The following is a 17,379-nucleotide window of genomic DNA, read 5'->3' as shown; positions in this document are numbered from 1 at the left end:
AGAAGTAGTTCAATAGTTGTCAACTTGAAATAACAAAAAATCCAACGATTATCAACATGACAGACACAAGTGCAAAGGTCTGAGTGAACTGACCTGGTCGAGAAACCCTCCACTAAGGTTGGGGCTGCTGCTGCTGCCATAGCTCTCACGGGAAACATCATCTGGCTGGGTCACAGCACCATACTGGCACACGGATCGCTGGTGGGCTGCCAGAACAACAACAAAAGGACATGCCGCGCTCAGACAACGACACAGGCACGGTCACGGGACATGTACTACAAGCGGCCACCATGGCTTGGCCGAAATTACTTGAGACTCTGCAAATTGTTTGGCTCCACAGTCCCCAAATTTACTCCCTCTTCAGGGGAAGCTGCTCTGTACAGCTCTAGCCTGTGCAATCAGCAATAGCTGATCGCGCGGGCCTGCTGCAAAATAGCAGAAGTTATCGGAGTCCTGGACTAAGGACCCTGCCCACTATGATGGACCCCCTAGGCACCCTTCCTTTTAATGACAGTTTTTCCCCACCACCATCACCCCCAATCTTGGATGACCATTATTGTAAAACATTGTCGACTTACACGCATTAATATACAGTAAGCCGCACTGATTAGAGTAACAAACTGGTACCTATTTCTAGCCACTTCCTCATGATTCCCGGCATGTCTCTTTGAGCACTAAAAGCTATCGCCGGCCAAAACAATTCTCATACCACAGGCTACATGATGTGACGCATTTACTGGCATTGTGAAGCTATGCTACAACAAGGAAATGGTTTGGTTTGGTTTATTGGGGTTTAACGTCCCAAAGCGACTCAGGCTATGAGGGATGCCGTAGTGAAGGGCTCCGGAAATTTCGACCACCTGGGGTTCTTTAACGTGCACTGACATCGCACAGTACACGGGCCTCTGGAACTTCGCCTTCATCGAAATTCAGCCGTCGCAGCCGGGATCGAACCCGCGTCTTTCGGGTCAGCAGCCGAGCGCCGTAACCACTGAGTCACCGCGGCGGGCAACAAAGAAATGGCTCCAGCCAAGCAAAAGCCAAAACTGAAACTAGGCCAAAGCTTTTAGCGCTGCGTTTCCTGTGGGTGTGCAGGATGATGCCAGCAACTATGTAAGGCGCAATTTGTTGCCAATTCAGCAGTTCCACCAATGTTATTTGGAGCGAGCAACCTTATGCTAAATGCGGCGACTCATAAAAAATGGTCACATGTGCAGAGGTGTGTCCCTCATTAGTGTCACACTCATTTACAAAGGTTACACAGAGCTCCTATCACTGCATCTATACTAGAGTGGAGCCAGCTTGCTTTCTGGTGCTGTTCTTAACCTGTTGATCTGCAGCAGTTATCTGACTGCTCTTCTGGGCATGTCGCATGCCTCTGTGCACATCTCATCATTAAAAGGGCTCAGAAAGGGGCTCTCAATAAAAATGCCGTATTCCTGAGATGCTGAAGGATGCTGCTTCATGGATATCATCCAGCAAGAATTTTTTTAGTGCATTTAATAGAAGCTGAGCAATCTGTAGTCAAAATTAGTGCTTTCACGCTCTTCTTTCTCCTCTCGTCACTTCACTAAACATTTATATATTTCAAAATTTTTTACTCCATTACAATCCAGCATACATTATGTAAATGAAGACCATTAAGAAGAATGTTTATGCTAGCTGATGCCGCCATACTTTTAAAACATTTTCTGATACGAATTTTGAAAATAAAAAAAAAGTTCTTTAAGAAACTGCAAGTTTTTATTGTAGACCAAATTATTAATAAGCTAGCAGACTGAAATATTCAAATGATTTAGGCAACAAACCAGGAAACATTTTGCATATTTCATAATTTTTAATTATTTTTCTTTTCAAGTTGTAAGCATATTATTATACGTATCTGCCATAATTTTCATCACAGTTTGCATAAGCCTAATAAAATCAAACATTAAAGGTGCACTGAAGAGGAATCTGAACTCGTCTTTTTGCCGCGGGAACTCAATCTGCACGTTCCTAGCATTCTTAGAAACTGCGACTTATTGGCCGGTGTGGCCGATTTCCCTAATTAAATCGAATTAACGTCCGGCTCCCGCCTTTATTTTTTGAATTCTGCCTCGTACGATGGGCGGAGTCGACCGACGCGGGGAGTGCCTTTCACCCAGTCCCGTGGCGGCTTGCCGCCCTGCCATCGGCGGAGTAATACGTAGTAGTCCGTAGAAGCAAATAGTCCGCGCGTATTTTTATTTCTGCGGCCTTATTTTGCGGTTATATTATCTGCAAATGAAACTATTTATTCACGGAAACCTAAAAAACAAAATGAAGCGAAAGCAAAGCCTCCACGGAGCTGGCTGAAAGGCACTCCCCGCGTTGGTCGACTCCGCCCACCGTACGAGGCAGAATTCAAAAATAAAGGCGGGAGCCGGACGTTAATGCGATTTAATTAGGGAAATCGGCCACACAGGGCAATAAGTTGCAGTTTATAAGAATGCTAGGAACGTGTAGATCGAGTTTCCGCGGCAAAAAGACAAGTTCAGAATCCTCTTCAGTGCACCTTTAACGAATCACATTTCTATTCAAAATTATAACGCAGTACATTTACTGAACTTCATTTTGTTATTGTACTAATGTGTTATTTTCAATGAAAAATTATCAAATTAACACACGAAAAGTGCCAAGGAAACAGTAAGAGAAAGGTAATGGCAAATACAGAAACAACCTCACAGTATTACGGTTCGTTGGTTATTCTATTAGCCAACCAAGATGTGATAAAACCTGCCATTAGCAAAAAGCAACAACTGACCAGGCACAGCAGCCGACTGGGAGGCGGCCTCAAGCCTGTGCAATGTGGGGGGTGCAGCGGGAGGGGACGGGGCCAGGTTGGGGGCGGTGGCTGCCAGCAGTCCGGCATCCCCTGGATGGCTGGCATACCCCGTGGCCTCGGCCTCTTGCAGTGAAGCCAGCGTGGCCGTCAGCTCCACCAGCTGCTCGTGTGTGAATGACTCCATGACTGCATGGAGGACGGCCAAGGAGAAAGATATTGCACAAGGGAGGAAAACAACGTGCTTATAATTATTACCAGCTATCCTCCCTGCCGATCACGCCCGCACCCAATGGCAACAGCCAGAACAGTTGAAAACTACCCGTTCCACAGCATAACTTGCACTTACCGATATCAGGCCCCAGATTTTATGCTGCCATAATTTACATGACTGCCGCCCCCACCATTACCAAGGGTATTAGAAAGGTGCCAATATTGCTGAGGACTGTTTTATTTTGTAGTTTTCTCACTTTATCAGGCTCAATATGCAGGAAGATGACAAGATGTGACTATAAACTGCTCCCTTTGCTAATGTCAGTCGCCTTTCTGTCTCAAGAGAACTATTCCTGTGAGCACTGATAACAAGAATCTGCAAGTATTTTCCCCAACTTAGGCTTATGTATGTATGAGGCATATTGAAGCAATACCAACGAATGCTACACTACTACAGCAGCAAGTTGCAGCAAAAAAATGAGGCCAATGACATGCTTACAACCCTCGCTGGCCAAAAAAAAAAAAGTTGACTCCAAATACTATAAGATGCATATCCCCCCTCCCGCCCCACCCCGCGTTATGCAGTTTCCCAAGAGACGGCACAATGGCGTATGAGCAGCTCAAAGCAACAAGCCCGCAACGATGCAGTCGTGAAGTCAGCAGTCAGATGCAAATGGAGACAAAAGGCGATAGAACAGCACTCTCGCGTGCAGCCTGGCTGACTAGTGGCAAACTGAGCAGCAAACAGTTCAGCAGCTTCGGATTACAGCACATACGAGAGGTTACCGAAAGTTTGCTCTCAAAAGTTTTTGTCCGGGAAAGCGATCGCCACCGCAGCGATCTGGCGCACAATTTGTGCCCTCACCGCCACTCACACCTTCCTCAGCTGCACACGGCGATGCGGCCGTGCCGAGTTTCCCAGGCCTGCCTTGCGCGCACCCGCGTGCATGCTGGTGGTGTGGCGCATTAAGGAGCGCAAAATATGCGCTTTTCTTTTTTTTTAAATATAAGCACGGGTAATAAATTAGGGGCCCATGCAAGTAAATACACTATGCTGCACATGAACATGTATCAGTGTACTGCGAGGCATGTTTAGTCTGATTTGCGGGCATTGTGGATCTTACATGGGCACATGGAGGGCACAGAGCTGATGACGATGGTACTGATGATGATGACGGCAATGACTTTTATTTTACATCAAGGTGATGGGGAAAAAAAAGCTTATCAGACAGCTTGACTAGTTGCAGCCCCCATCCCCTAAAGAAAATACACATCTACATTAAATAAAGGTGGACATTTGAGCGAGCGACATGAAGAAAAAACACATTTTTGATTACATAAAAACTAAGCGTACTCATTACAAGCACTTGTGTGGCACATAAATATAAACATACCTAAACAAGTGAGAACAGAACAAAAGTAAAAGCACAACATAAAGAAAAACACAACTACCTGAGGTCCAACTGTCAAAAACCTAAAAATGCCACATGGCTCACACATCAACCGCGATCAGCTGAGCCGCATGCTGGGCAGGGTCCAGAACTTCAATAAGGCTGGTAACAGTAGATGGCTGCTTCAATGCAACACTTCTTTTCGGAGGATACTCTGGCCTCCGTGCACTTATGCTATGTTGACACTTCATTAAGACAACTGGTAGTAAGATCACCAGAAGGGTGGAAGATCTTTTTGCAGCACAATGCAATGCCAGCGACGCTATCTATGTGTTTGCGGTCAGCAATTATGTAAGGATTAAGCGGCCATTAAATAGTTAGTTTCAATGGTGGTGGATTTAAGAGATTCAGTGAAGCTTTGTTTCAACCATAACTACACTTTAAGCGGGTACACATCAGTCAGGTTCCACTGCATAAGCCACCACAGGTAACTCACTTGTCTTGACAGGCTCATCGTAGTACTCGGCTGACACCCGTGACCGATCATCATCAACCTCATATTCAGGCCGAAGGACTTCTTGCTGCAGGATAGATATGGGCAGGGAAGTACCAAGGGCACACACATTAGAAAGAATAAAAGTAAAAAATAAACTAAATGCTTGTCAAGCACATATAAAATGCTCAGTCTTGTGCAGTCTTTAAAGAGACACTCAGGAGAAACTGAAGTTGGTCAGCATTGATTGATTACCACATTCTAATGACAAAGACGCTGTTTCAATGAAAATAGAGCTTTAATAAGCCAGAAAAGGATAAAATACAAAACACAGGTATTGCTGCCACAAGCCATTTTCTCAAGTAAACTGTGATGGCATAAAGCACATTTCCGTCAGCTGATCAGCAAGGCTGGAACACGCTGCCATCCACTTCCAACCAGAAATGGCAAAGTCGATAATTCTCTTGACATCATTATCGTTGCAAATTTGAAATGAGTGGCGCAAAAAAAATTATCTGGATCTAACTTATAATTTCCCAGCAATAAACATGTCTTTTCCTGCTGAATGAACATCAACAGAGCCACAAAAAACACAACAATTGAATTTTACTTTAAAGAAAATTGGACAGAGGTGACCTCAGTGGCCCTTAATCAGCATAAGCAATCCAGCATATTGTTCAGCAAATATATGAAGCCCTGCAGCAACTGCAAGCATCTATAAAAGCCATAACACAGAATCTTGCAATAACGAATAAACCGAAAACTAATATGCCAATTCGACAAACTATTGTGTCTAAAATTTGTGCAGTGTACTCACAAAACGGCAATGCACCAGTCTTGATCGTGAGGTGAAGGGTTAGAACCAGCCCTTACAGGCTAACAGGCATAGAAATCTTTCATTAAAGCCTGTTACCACCAGCATGTCCTGAACAAGCAACAACTGCCTTCAACATCTGCATGACAGCTGCTAAACTTTACTACATAGTTCAAGAATATAAACAGCAATGCTAAGTTGTGTGCAAAAACAAGAAAGAATGAATATAGAATGTGACAGAAGGCAAATGCATTACACAGTAGGCATACAAATGAGACTGATAAACTCTGAAATATAACTTTGGGGGAAGGCAAATATACACATTTTGACTTGACCTGAAGATTGTCTCAATAGATGTTTTTACCAACAGTAAAACTCAGCAATTCTAGGTGCCAAAAGGTAGTTTATAACAGTTTTTTACCACGCTAAGTCGAAATAAAGGTTACACGCAGGCAGAAGAAACAAAAAAATATTTGGACACTACTGTCATAATTCCGAACAATTGGATAAAAGCTCCTTCCTTTGTTGCTGATTCCTCATGAACGAACCACTTGCATTCTCGTCTATGCTACTTCACTTGGTATTTTCACATTGTACCACAAGCTTACCCTCTGTTCTTACCAGCCCCAGCCTAGAACAATTTTACAGTAACTAAATGAACAACCGCAAGCAAAATTTGTGAGTGGACCTATATTAAAGGCCAGCTACTGAACTCTACCTAGGTTAACAACTACATCAATCATCTAGACCACAAGCATGCAGAAAGTCATGTGTCTCTATTCTCTATTCTCTAGCACAGTGGCCAAGAAGAACGAACTTTCCACAAGAAAAAAAAAATTCAAAAATGCACCACAAAAGAGTGTGCAAGATCAGAAGCAATACCTTTATCTCTGGAATGGTGACACTGTTGTCTGGAGGAGAAGAGTGGCTCTCAGGTTCTGGATTCCATGTGTTAAGGCCAGTTTCAGGACTGTAGGGGTACACCTGACACAAATGGAAAAAAGCGAAGGCTCAAACTTCACAGCAGGACACATGGTCAAAGACTGACAGTTCACATGGCCAGCCAGTTCCCCACTTGTCAAGGACGCTGGCAGTTCAAGCATCACCACGTAATAACAGCAGGTTGCAGCAACCACAAGGGCAAGGATCAGTAACAATACACCAGAAAGTGCGAAAGCAGCAGCAAAAATTCACTCAGTGCATTGTGCTGGAACGAGCTGCACGCACATACACATGTAACAAGCACATCATCATCATCATCATCATCATCAGCCTGACTACAACCACTGCAGGGCAAAGGCTTCTCCCATGTCTTTCCAATTAAACCTGTCCTTCGCCAGTTGCAGCCACCGTATTCCCGCAAATTTCTTAATCTCATCCGCCCACATATCCCCACTTAAATAACACGCTACAGATTTCAAGTGGTCCTCCAGTTTACAACAGCTGCACATAGGTATGCAGTCAACAAATCACACCACTGGAGTTGCTAGCACTGAGTGACGGATTTAAACATACTCATGTGCTGTCGCTGACACCTAGAGACCGAATTATGAAAAATGCCTATTTTTTCTTCGTTTGTTGGTTTATGGGGTTTAACATACCAAAGCCACTTGGCTATGAGTAGGGCCCGGAAATTTAGGCACTAAAGAACCCCGAAATAGGCAGGCATCTAGGCTCTAAAAAACACTGAAATAGGCTCTATAAAGCAAAAATAGGCACTTTGAATAATGCTCTTTATTCTGAAGTACAAGATTTATAAGTCAAGCATGGAGCGTACGGAGTCCTCAACTGAAGCAATAAAGCGCATTCTCAGGTTTTCGAGCGTGAAGCTCCTTCGGTTTTCGCTAAGCATAGTTTTGTACCTTAAAAGGCTTCTTTGGACATCGCATGAACTTAGTGGCGCGAACCTAAAATGTGAGAGTTGATAAAGGCTTAGGCCTTCAGGTGATGTGCCTGTATCGTCTCCGCGTAGAAAGACTCTGATTTGGGAAACTGTTTCTAGGCATCTATTTTTTCTACCAATTGTTGCATCATTGTAGAAGCAGTGGCGCCCTTTTCTTCCATTCCCCGAAGTGCTACGGTACTTCTGCCACTTCCTTCAGCGATTCATCTATTGAGAGTCCAGCCTTTTCCAACTTTGTCATTCTTTCCGTCAATGTTGAGGAGATTGCAATAATGTATCTCAGGTCTCTTTCCAAACTCGCCTCTTGCTACACTTCGAGATAAACACTTCGTTACACTACGTTCAAGTTACAATTCGAGAAAAACGTTCGGTGAGACCCGCGCCTTTTGTGCGTGCATCGGCGCGTGCCTTTCACCATACATAGACATATGTCTCTAAACTGAAAAACGTCACCGAGGACCGAAGTGCCGGATTTAGGCATTTATAGGCAAAAATTGCGGTTAAATAGGTAGAATTTCCTAAAAAGTGACAAAAAGGCAGGCAAGGGCAAAAATCACTCGTTTAGGCATTTATAGGCATTTTTAGGCAAATGCCTAAATTTCCGGGCCCTAGCTATGAGGCTATGAAGGACGCTGTAGTGAAGAGCTTCGGATAATTTAGAATGCCTAGTGATCTTTAACGTGCACCAACATCGCACAGTACATGAGCCTCTACCATTTCACCTCCATCAAAATGGAACCGCTGCGGCCGGGATCAAATGCGTGTCTTTTGGGTCAGCAGTCGAGCACCATAACCACTAAGCCATGACGGCAGCTGTTCTTACTTGTGCGCTGCTGCTGTGCCCTCTTGAAATTTAAGCCCCGAATGAGGAGTTAATGGCTGCTTAGCATCCATTTCGATAGTGCCTATGAATGTCTCTCTGAGAGAATCATGCCTATAAAAGCATATTTTGACTTTTGTGGCAGAAAATGCCACATTCCTGGGTCCACTTTCTTTCCTGTAGGCACCTTTGATTTTCGATATCTACTTGGCCTAGTAGCATTGACCGTTCTTAGCAATAAGCACCTGTGCAACCTTTTTGCCTTCAGGAATGACAAAGAATGTTCGTTTGATTTGTGTAGGGCCAAAGTGACCACTAACATTCTCTCGGCAAAAGCAGAAAATTTAGTGCTCACATAATTTTCAAAAATGCAGAGCAGTAAATAAAATGGCATCTGAGCCAGTGCTAGAGAAGAACTGCCACTGGTTCACTGCTAAGAAATGTCGACAAAAACTTGGAATACAGTTCAAGTAAGCTCTTGCTTGGGCTAGTTGTTCATGCTTGAAGATGTAATGAAACCGGTGCGACGAACGGCATATGTGCGATGCATATGGGGTTAACTTCAGCCTGACTGCACCACAACCAAGAGCCTTATATCACACGTTTGGGAGCACAGCTAACAGGCATCAAATACTCAACACACACACCTTCTGAAATAAAAACAGTCTTCAGGAAAAGAAAGTACTTCCATCACAACAGCTCTGAGACTTCAATTCAATCCCATCAATCAGGTGCAAATTTGGCCTTGTACTGAAATCTTCGATAGATTGCCAAGCGTTTTATTTTAACATTATCATGCTTCTTCAACTGCAACTTTCTAAGCAGAAACATATGGCTAATAAATATAAACTACACACTTACTAGCTTATAGTATTTGAACACAAACAACAGGCAGACCAAAACACTTTGGTCAAATGTACATGAGTCCCTCATCTGCCAACATGTAATTAGGATGGTGCGCAATTCTGCAGGGTGTAAGATTGCCCTTTTCTTGATGAGTCTCATTTGAAATCTGCCAAGCTATTTCTTAAGTCTTTATAATAAAGACTAGCCTCCCCTTCCCACCACATGTGAAAAGCATGTCCCCACAAGAACTCCCTGTGAGTTCTCGTGGGGACATGCTGGAAAGTGGAGAACTCACAGTGACAATGTTTAGGAGACACTTCCTAAAGCCGCAAAAGGCAGCTTAGGCTGGCACAGTGCAGGCAGCACATTGACAGCAAACACACTTACTGAATCATAAGACTTCAGCTTTTTCTTTCGGCACGGCAGCTCACTGCCTGACTTGAGGTCCAGCTCCCAGTAGGAACCCTGTACAGAACAGATGCGAAAGAAATGCAGACCCAATAAGCACAAATCACAAAAGGAAAAAAAAAAAAAAACCTCTGAATATACAGGACTTTCTGTATTTATCTGTCCAGGTTGTAAAAAATTCTCCTGCACAAACTGCTGGACTATTTGGGCTCAACCACAGACCACAACGTAGCTTATGATAGCCTATGTTTTTTTATAAGTAACTTAACATTCAAACTTGCCAGGACTGTCCGGAATTGCGAGTAACGGCAGTCGTCTACACGTGGAATTTTTGTTGAGGCGAGCAGAGCAGCAGATTTGACAGGCTGCGCCATCTGGGGTACTGCGTGACATGCCCCAGTTCCAAGCAGGCACATTGGTTGCCTCGCAGTTTGCCAGATGGCGCAGCCTATCAAATCAGTTATTCTGCTCGCCGCGACGAAAATTCTTTGCGCAGACGACTGCAGTTTTTCGCCGATTCCAGTCAATCCAGGTAAGTTCAGATGTTAAATTATTTATCGTAAAATGCAGACTATCATAAGCTGCTCTGTGGTCTGTGCTTGAGACCAAATAGCTAGTAGTTTCCGCAGGAGAAATTCTTACAACCCGGACAGATAAATACGGAACACCTTGTATAGTACCCATTAATATAATACCATAACCACAGCATAAATAAGTGTAAACAGTTTTAACATGTACACATTAGGAGTTTGCAAATTACACTCTTCATTGCATAACAGAGCAGGAAATTCCGGAGTACTATATCAGCAGCAGTAAGTGTAAGCATGAAGAATTTGTATTAGCAGCTCGGAACCAGCTGGTGCCAAGCTATCTGCAGCTAATCTAGAAACTTGACCACATATAGTGCCAGACTTCTGCTGACACATAATGAGCCAAGTCTGCTCTGCAGGTTGCCTGTTCTAAACCTCCCCACAGACACCCTTACAGCAAGACTTTAACAGATGCAAGAAAACTTGCAATTTTAGCAATGAGCAAAGCTCAGGTTCCTTTAGACTCACTCCTTTGAACCAGTAAAACAATTTATCACAGCATGTCATGTTTAATTGTTCTTTTCCTGCACTCAGCTGCTTTAGTGTGCAAAAAGTCATGCTAATGGGTATGCAGTGATATTCACCTCCTGGGCTTCCTTAATCAGCACCAAAATTTCAGTTTACCAATGTTTTTGCGTTTTACATTTTTAACATTCAGCTTCCATGTCCAGAAATCAAGCTGACAACCTCGTCTTCAGCAGGCCACTCGGCCACGATGGCAGGCCATAGAAGTGGCTTTTAATGTTCCATAATTTTGAAGAACGAAGTTTGGTTTTCATGTGCAAATTTGAAATGATAATGCATTCTGCAGCCTTTCTTGAAAGCAAAAGGTGTTTAAAATTATACTCATGTGCGCATCACAAGCTGCAAAAGGGTAAAGATTTTGTACTCCATTCTTTCATTTTGCACTTTCATACCAGGAGTGCTCCTCTAGCCATGCTTCACAGATAATAGATCGCTAGCCAGGCTAGCATTTGAAGGCAAATAAAGTTCACGCAAGGCACAGGGGTGAAAACGATGACATATGTCAAAAACAATAACTGCTCTGCAATGCAGACAGTTGCCCTTTCCACTAGAGCTGTCTCAAAAGAATGTCAGCGGAGTCACGAAAGAGAGATGTGAAAAAAGAAAGGTGCCTGATTGGAAGAGAGGTGATATTCAAGCACAGCCCTTTGCTTCAACCTTTGCTCACAGAAAGCCTTCATCAAAGGCAAACTGCGTGAAAAGCCAACACAAAGGAGAACAGGAAAGAACAGCCATACCCAAGGAATTATGCCCATGCAATTTTCAATGATTTTTTATATGCCAAAGTAACCCTGTAAGCTATCAGGCATTCTGTATTTGAGGACTCTGGAATGATTCAGACCACCTCGGGTACTTTAATGTGTATTCATAATAGTGCATGGATGTTTTTGCATTTCACTGCCATAGAAGTGTGGCTGCCATGAACTGTGATGGCAGAGAGCAACTTCTCACGTGATATGACTCCTTTATTCTGAGTTCCACATTCAGCCATGAGAAATACAGCACATCTTTTTACAAGTCAAGAGAGAACAATGTGCCTCAAGAAGGTGGCAAACTAAGCCATAGTGCCAATTGCACTGACAAAACGATTGCGGAAAATCCAGTTTTGACATGAAAATAGAGGGACGTAGCATTTCACCACTTTAGTACAAAGAGGCAGCAAAGATATTGGTGATGTCAGGAACTTCAGTCCAGCTGCATCATCTATGCACCCTTCGAAGAAAACTTTACATCGAGCTACAAAGTAAATCACACTAAATGTTTGCTCAGAAATCACCTTTAATGTACCTGTAACAGACGTCGACATAGCTCTATAATGCTGAAAAATTAAAGCAAAGCTCAACTCGAAAAAATATATAAAATGCAAGTGCTACATAGCCCTTTTAGGTTTAATTGCCGTCGTCATCACCATTACCACAAACATTCTATTAAACCAATAGCCACCATCCTGTTTATGGACTACTAAAACAGCAGGTTTTAATGGTAAGATGCACACTGCGTGCTTCCCTTTCGGGGAATTTCAAGCAAAGATAACTAGGAACAATGATTCCAAACACCCAGAACAGCAATGCTGACTTCACTGCTTCTAACCCATTCTTCACGCCGGCGTCAGGAACACACACAGGACAACATGGACTAGCAAAAGGAGGCGCACAGGTTGAACCTGCATTTCCAAATATCCATAATGAGAAATATACTTTTCATCAATGCAGCAAGCATTCCAAAACTGCCTATAGTTATAAACAGTGCCAGGAGACTACTACCACTGAGCAATCACAAAGCTTCTGCAGCAACTGAGGCCATAAGTGGTGAATTCACAACCACTGGCATGAAATTGTGCATCACGTTACACCTATCTTCATCATTTACCGAGAGGCAAATCTTGGAATGCAAGTAAAGGAGTTGTTGTAAACAAACTAAAAGATTATGAAGAGTTGAAAATGCGACAATATCTGATAGCGCAGGATAAAAATCGCTACTAAATATAAACTTTCCAGGACGCAACTATAAAAGTTACTGTAATACTGGAATAAGATCTGAGCTAGTGTAATACCAAACCAATGCCATGAAATCAACGGCACAGCATGAAAAGTACGGACTAAGCCGAACGGGTCAATGTATAAAAGGAAAAAAAAAAAAAATCAGGCAACTAGACTCAAGAAAGTGCCTCGAGTCCTATCCAGGTATAATGAAAAATACAGAAACATCACCAGCAGGTCACAAAGCAAGCTTGAGGAACTGGGGAAGTAAAAAAGAACACACAGCAGCTGCAGTGTGTTGTGGTTCATTTCTTATCCCAAGCTGTTTATTTGAAAAGTGCACTATAAATGTTGGGACAGTAAAAGAAATGCGGCTTGGCACCACATAAAAAGGGCATGCGCATACAATGCCTAGCCATCAGCCTAAAGAAGCCAGCCAGATCCCTCTGAATAAATAAAGAAAAATAAACTTTCAAAACATTAGGGACACACCAAGTGTTGCGGCATGCTCTACAACAATAGCTGCGGGAACTCCATTCAGTCTGTTTTGGCAGCTAGTGTAGAACGTCCCCTCAGAGAAAACAAAAGATATGGTTAATTTTCGCACAAAGCCCAGCTCCCCTCCTGCAGCTGTTTCCCTCTATGCTAACAAGCTGGAGGTATCGCAAGAATCACTGCTTTGTGAGCCCTCAACTTGTTTATTCTACCGTCAGTGACAATTGATTTTCAACGTACTGCATTCTTCCTTTCCAAGCTGCTGGATTTGGAACGAATATGGCTGTCACCAGCTAAAGTTCCATAGCAAAACAAGTACCTTCACAGTACTCTACCTCTCTAGGTTCACAGTACTGTCACTGCTGTGGCAAACTTGTAGAATAGCATAGTTGATAAAATGAACTTCAGTGACAATAAAATGAACTTCAGTGACATGATGTGTTAATACCAGAAAGAAATGAGTCATAAAACAGCACCTTATGAATCAATGTGGGTTCTACGCATGAGCACAGATAACTGGAACGCTTCTCCTTTTGAAGGACGGTTTTGGGTACGGTGGCTTGTGTGCAGTTATCATCGCTTCAGCGTGAACAGCAGCTAGAGTGCTACCTTTTTGTGCTTTCTACCCTCCCTCTGGCACTTGCACTTGACAGTGACAGAGCACAGCTGGTGCTAGGACGGATTTCCATCCTTCTTCACTTAGTGGTTTGCGACACAACCGCTATTGTGTTCAAATCCCCAGTGTAAATACCCGGGAGTGTATGCCATTCAGCTATACCTATAAAAGTATTCGTGTTGGGGAAGCATGTGATGCAAAAAGCAATGCCCCAATAGAGACAAGCTACGAAAAAAGAAGGCAACATTACAGGTGGAAGGAGAACCTTCATTCATCAAACTTGAGGCACTGAGTGCAAGCTTCAAAAAAACAGTTCAGATTGGAGAACACCATGAATGATAAACATAGGCCTTAAAACAGCACGATTAAACAAGCTAACATCCTGGTGCGCATTCCAATTTCACACAAAACGAGGTTTACTTCTCATGCCTTGAAAAGCTCTACCTAGTCTACTACACCTCTTTTTCACAAACAAACAGCAGCCACTTACTGAAATATATCCACAGCTGTTGTGTACCCTTCTCAGTTTAGTGTGTATACTACTCAGTTTCCGACATGTCCACAACTAAAAAAAAAAAAAGAAAGCCTACATGAAAAGAATACAAATTAGTTTTGACAGCAAAAAATTAAGAAGCCACACTGACTGATGCAATTAGCCAATTTCCATTTGATAATGAGCAATATATCTGCTCAGCATTTTCTGAAAAAGAAATCACCACGTTGACCATATTGACCACTCTATTCAGAAGGAAACAGCTCTACCCTCAACCTGTTGAACGCACTTAGACCCTGGTGTAACACAAGTCTGGCATTACGTGCAACAAAAGCCCTGTCAAAATATCTGTGGGACACGGGCCATACCTACCCTATGAAAATCTTGTGTCTGTATGCGTGTATAGCGAGTTTTATTGCAAATGCATTTGATTTCATTGCCCTGATTTGGAGTAGCCTGCCAGTAGATTACCATGCTACATCTCATATTTTCATCAAAGAATGCCTTTTCATCCTTCACAATAAAACAGCCCAATTAATACTGCCTCTTTACTCACAACTCACAGCATCGATGTGCAACATTTCTGAAAATAAAAGCTTAGTCTTTCATCTTTCACCACGCGCAGGAATTCTACAAGCTTATCCTTCTTCCGTTCCTTGTATCATAACTCACCACTTTCCCATGCCCACATTCATCTGGCAACACATATGGCATGTGTTGACAATGATAATGTCAAACGATCATCACTTTAACAAATAAGCATTAAAACTTTCCCTTTTTTTTAAACTGTCAAACACTGCCGTAAAAAAAAAACTAAATACTTTCAGATGTCTCTCCTAACTTTTGTATCGCCTTCGATAAACAACCTCTTCAATTTCGTGTCCATATTTTCTCTTTATGTTTGTGTTCTTTGCTCTGACATGTGCCACCATCAGCATCTCTTTTCTCTATTTCCAGCGAGTCATTCTTTGTTCATTTTCATTACTTTGCAATGTTGCACCTCAAACCTGTTCCCATTTAATAATGCTCATTGAAACATATAAATAAAAGCCTTCAGCCATTATGAAGAATACCTCTCTCCTTATTTTCCCTTCCTACTAAAAAAGAAAGGTTGTGGGGACGCACTCGCCCCTCCGTGGTTCGCTTTCCCGCAATGCACCCCAACTGTGCCCCCGCAACGCACTCTTCACAGTTGTGTTTAACTAACAGGGGAGGGCGCTCGTGTCGCAGCGACACCAGTGCCACGGATGGCGTTTTGCTGCGCGTGCGCGGGGAGCGACGGGCTCTCTTCTCCCTGGGACCGGGATAGCGAGTGGACGTTTCGCTCGCAACGCCGCTGTTCGCCAACGGGCGCCTCTTGGTCGGAACTTGCTCCCGCCAAGCCCATCCCGTCCGGCCGCGGAGTTTTCCCCTTCCCCTAACGTGGGCGAACGTTCGCTCGTAACCGTGCTGGTGAGTCGGACATCCTTGATTTCTCAGTGTATTTTGTTGCTAGCTGGCATTATTGTTGTTATAGCAATAAATGCCTTGTTTGTGTCAGCCAGTGTGTCGTTCCTTTTTTCCCGTAGAGCAAGGCCCGCCGTGGTCGGTGAGCGCTCGGTAGCATACGCGACCACGGGGTGGGGTCCGCGCGGTTTTGAACTGGGTCAGTCGCGGTTAAGCGGGGAGAACGGATTTATCTCCCCAATTTTACACCCCCCAAGGTAAACAATTTAGCAAAATGGTTTAATTTACGTGTACATAGTGCATAGTTCATTTTCTCCTTTTGCAGATGTAAAAAGTATTGCAGTAATGCACATAGACATTTTAATTTTATTTGGCATGGCTAAATTGTTGCACACTGCTTCTTCTGTTCACAATTTTTTCTTCAATGATGTATGTTCTATATGTAGCATCCAGCTAATGTGAACAGGCGTCAGTTTTCATTTCAATCACTACACAATTACAACAATCTCTCCTTCGTCCATCAAATGACAAGCTGGCTTTACTTTCTTTTTGTGGGCGAATAAGATACAGGCAAATCTGAAGAGTCATGCATTTTAAAAAAATCAAGCCCCAAATAAAACCTTCTTCCTTTTCATAAAGCAACAATGCAGCAGTAAATTGAACGCAAAACCGAGAATAAGTATCATCATATAACAGCTGCATAAAAAAAAAAATTTTAACCCATGCAAATCAATGCATGCCTTCAATATCTTGTGAAGGGCAAGAGAGGACCAGTGTGATAAACTGAATTTCTATACAAAAAAATAAATCCAAGAATGATCATCATCAAATATGTGCTACACACAGCTGCCACAGAGGCCATCACTATAAGCCATCAGATGTTGACAGTGAGAATATAAACAGAACAGTTGAGTGCGCAAATTGATGTAACCCAGATGTTCAGTATATGACACTTTTTTTATCTTTCTTTGCTATGTCACAATGCCACATATGTTCATTCACAATTGCAAACTGTACCCCAAGAGTCCCAAATCTGTAGTTTTTTGTCTTGGAACTCTCTCTTCCTTGGAAAAAAAAGAATGGCATCGGAGCACTACCACAAGAAAGCAAATTTCAAGACTGGAAAATATGTGCATTTCATTTCAAAGTCCAGAGCCAATTTATAGCAAAAATAAGTGAATGCAAATGCTTCTTGAGGCACCCTGTACAGTGCCCACTCTCCCTGAATGATCTAAATCGGCGATTTGTGCAATCCTGGACTGCCTTTTGAGCCCAAATTTGTTCTAAAATGCAAGTTCTGCCGAAGCTCTACATGCATAATAAAAACAAGGTTATTTTAGATTTTCAGTAGCCCCATGGCATCACTTCATCCATTAAAACCTTTGGAAAAAATATCAATTTTCCCAAGATGAATGGCTCCTGAAAGACAAGTCGTTACCGAAGGCAAAAACAGCAGCAAAGGCTTGTGCACATCAGTAGAGGCAATAAGACAGAATAACAACCATACAGCACTACATAAAGAACAGAAAAATAATTTTGGAATGTGC

At 42.9% G+C, this 17,379-nt stretch overlaps 1 protein-coding gene across 1 annotated transcript in view; it reads right to left on the bottom strand.

Moving 5' to 3' along the window:
* The window catches only part of LOC149342920 (uncharacterized), a 48,674-nt gene that overhangs the window by 13,777 nt on the left and 17,518 nt on the right, over nt 1-17,379 (bottom strand). The window contains exons 3-7 of the mRNA XM_089545447.1: nt 9,668-9,745; nt 6,594-6,695; nt 4,901-4,985; nt 2,783-2,989; nt 94-206 (exon numbers count right to left, since the gene is read on the bottom strand). Of these exons, the coding sequence (XP_089401573.1) occupies nt 94-206; nt 2,783-2,989; nt 4,901-4,985; nt 6,594-6,695; nt 9,668-9,745 (585 nt within the window). The remainder of the gene's footprint in view (nt 1-93; nt 207-2,782; nt 2,990-4,900; nt 4,986-6,593; nt 6,696-9,667; nt 9,746-17,379) is intronic.

This window comes from Amblyomma mixtum, chromosome 5 (assembly GCF_055824585.1).
Source record: "Amblyomma mixtum isolate Tamu chromosome 5, ASM5582458v1, whole genome shotgun sequence".
Classification (NCBI taxonomy): domain Eukaryota; kingdom Metazoa; phylum Arthropoda; class Arachnida; order Ixodida; family Ixodidae; genus Amblyomma; species Amblyomma mixtum.
The sequence above is the reverse complement of the archived record's forward strand: the minus strand, read 5'-3'. Positions and strand labels throughout refer to the sequence as shown.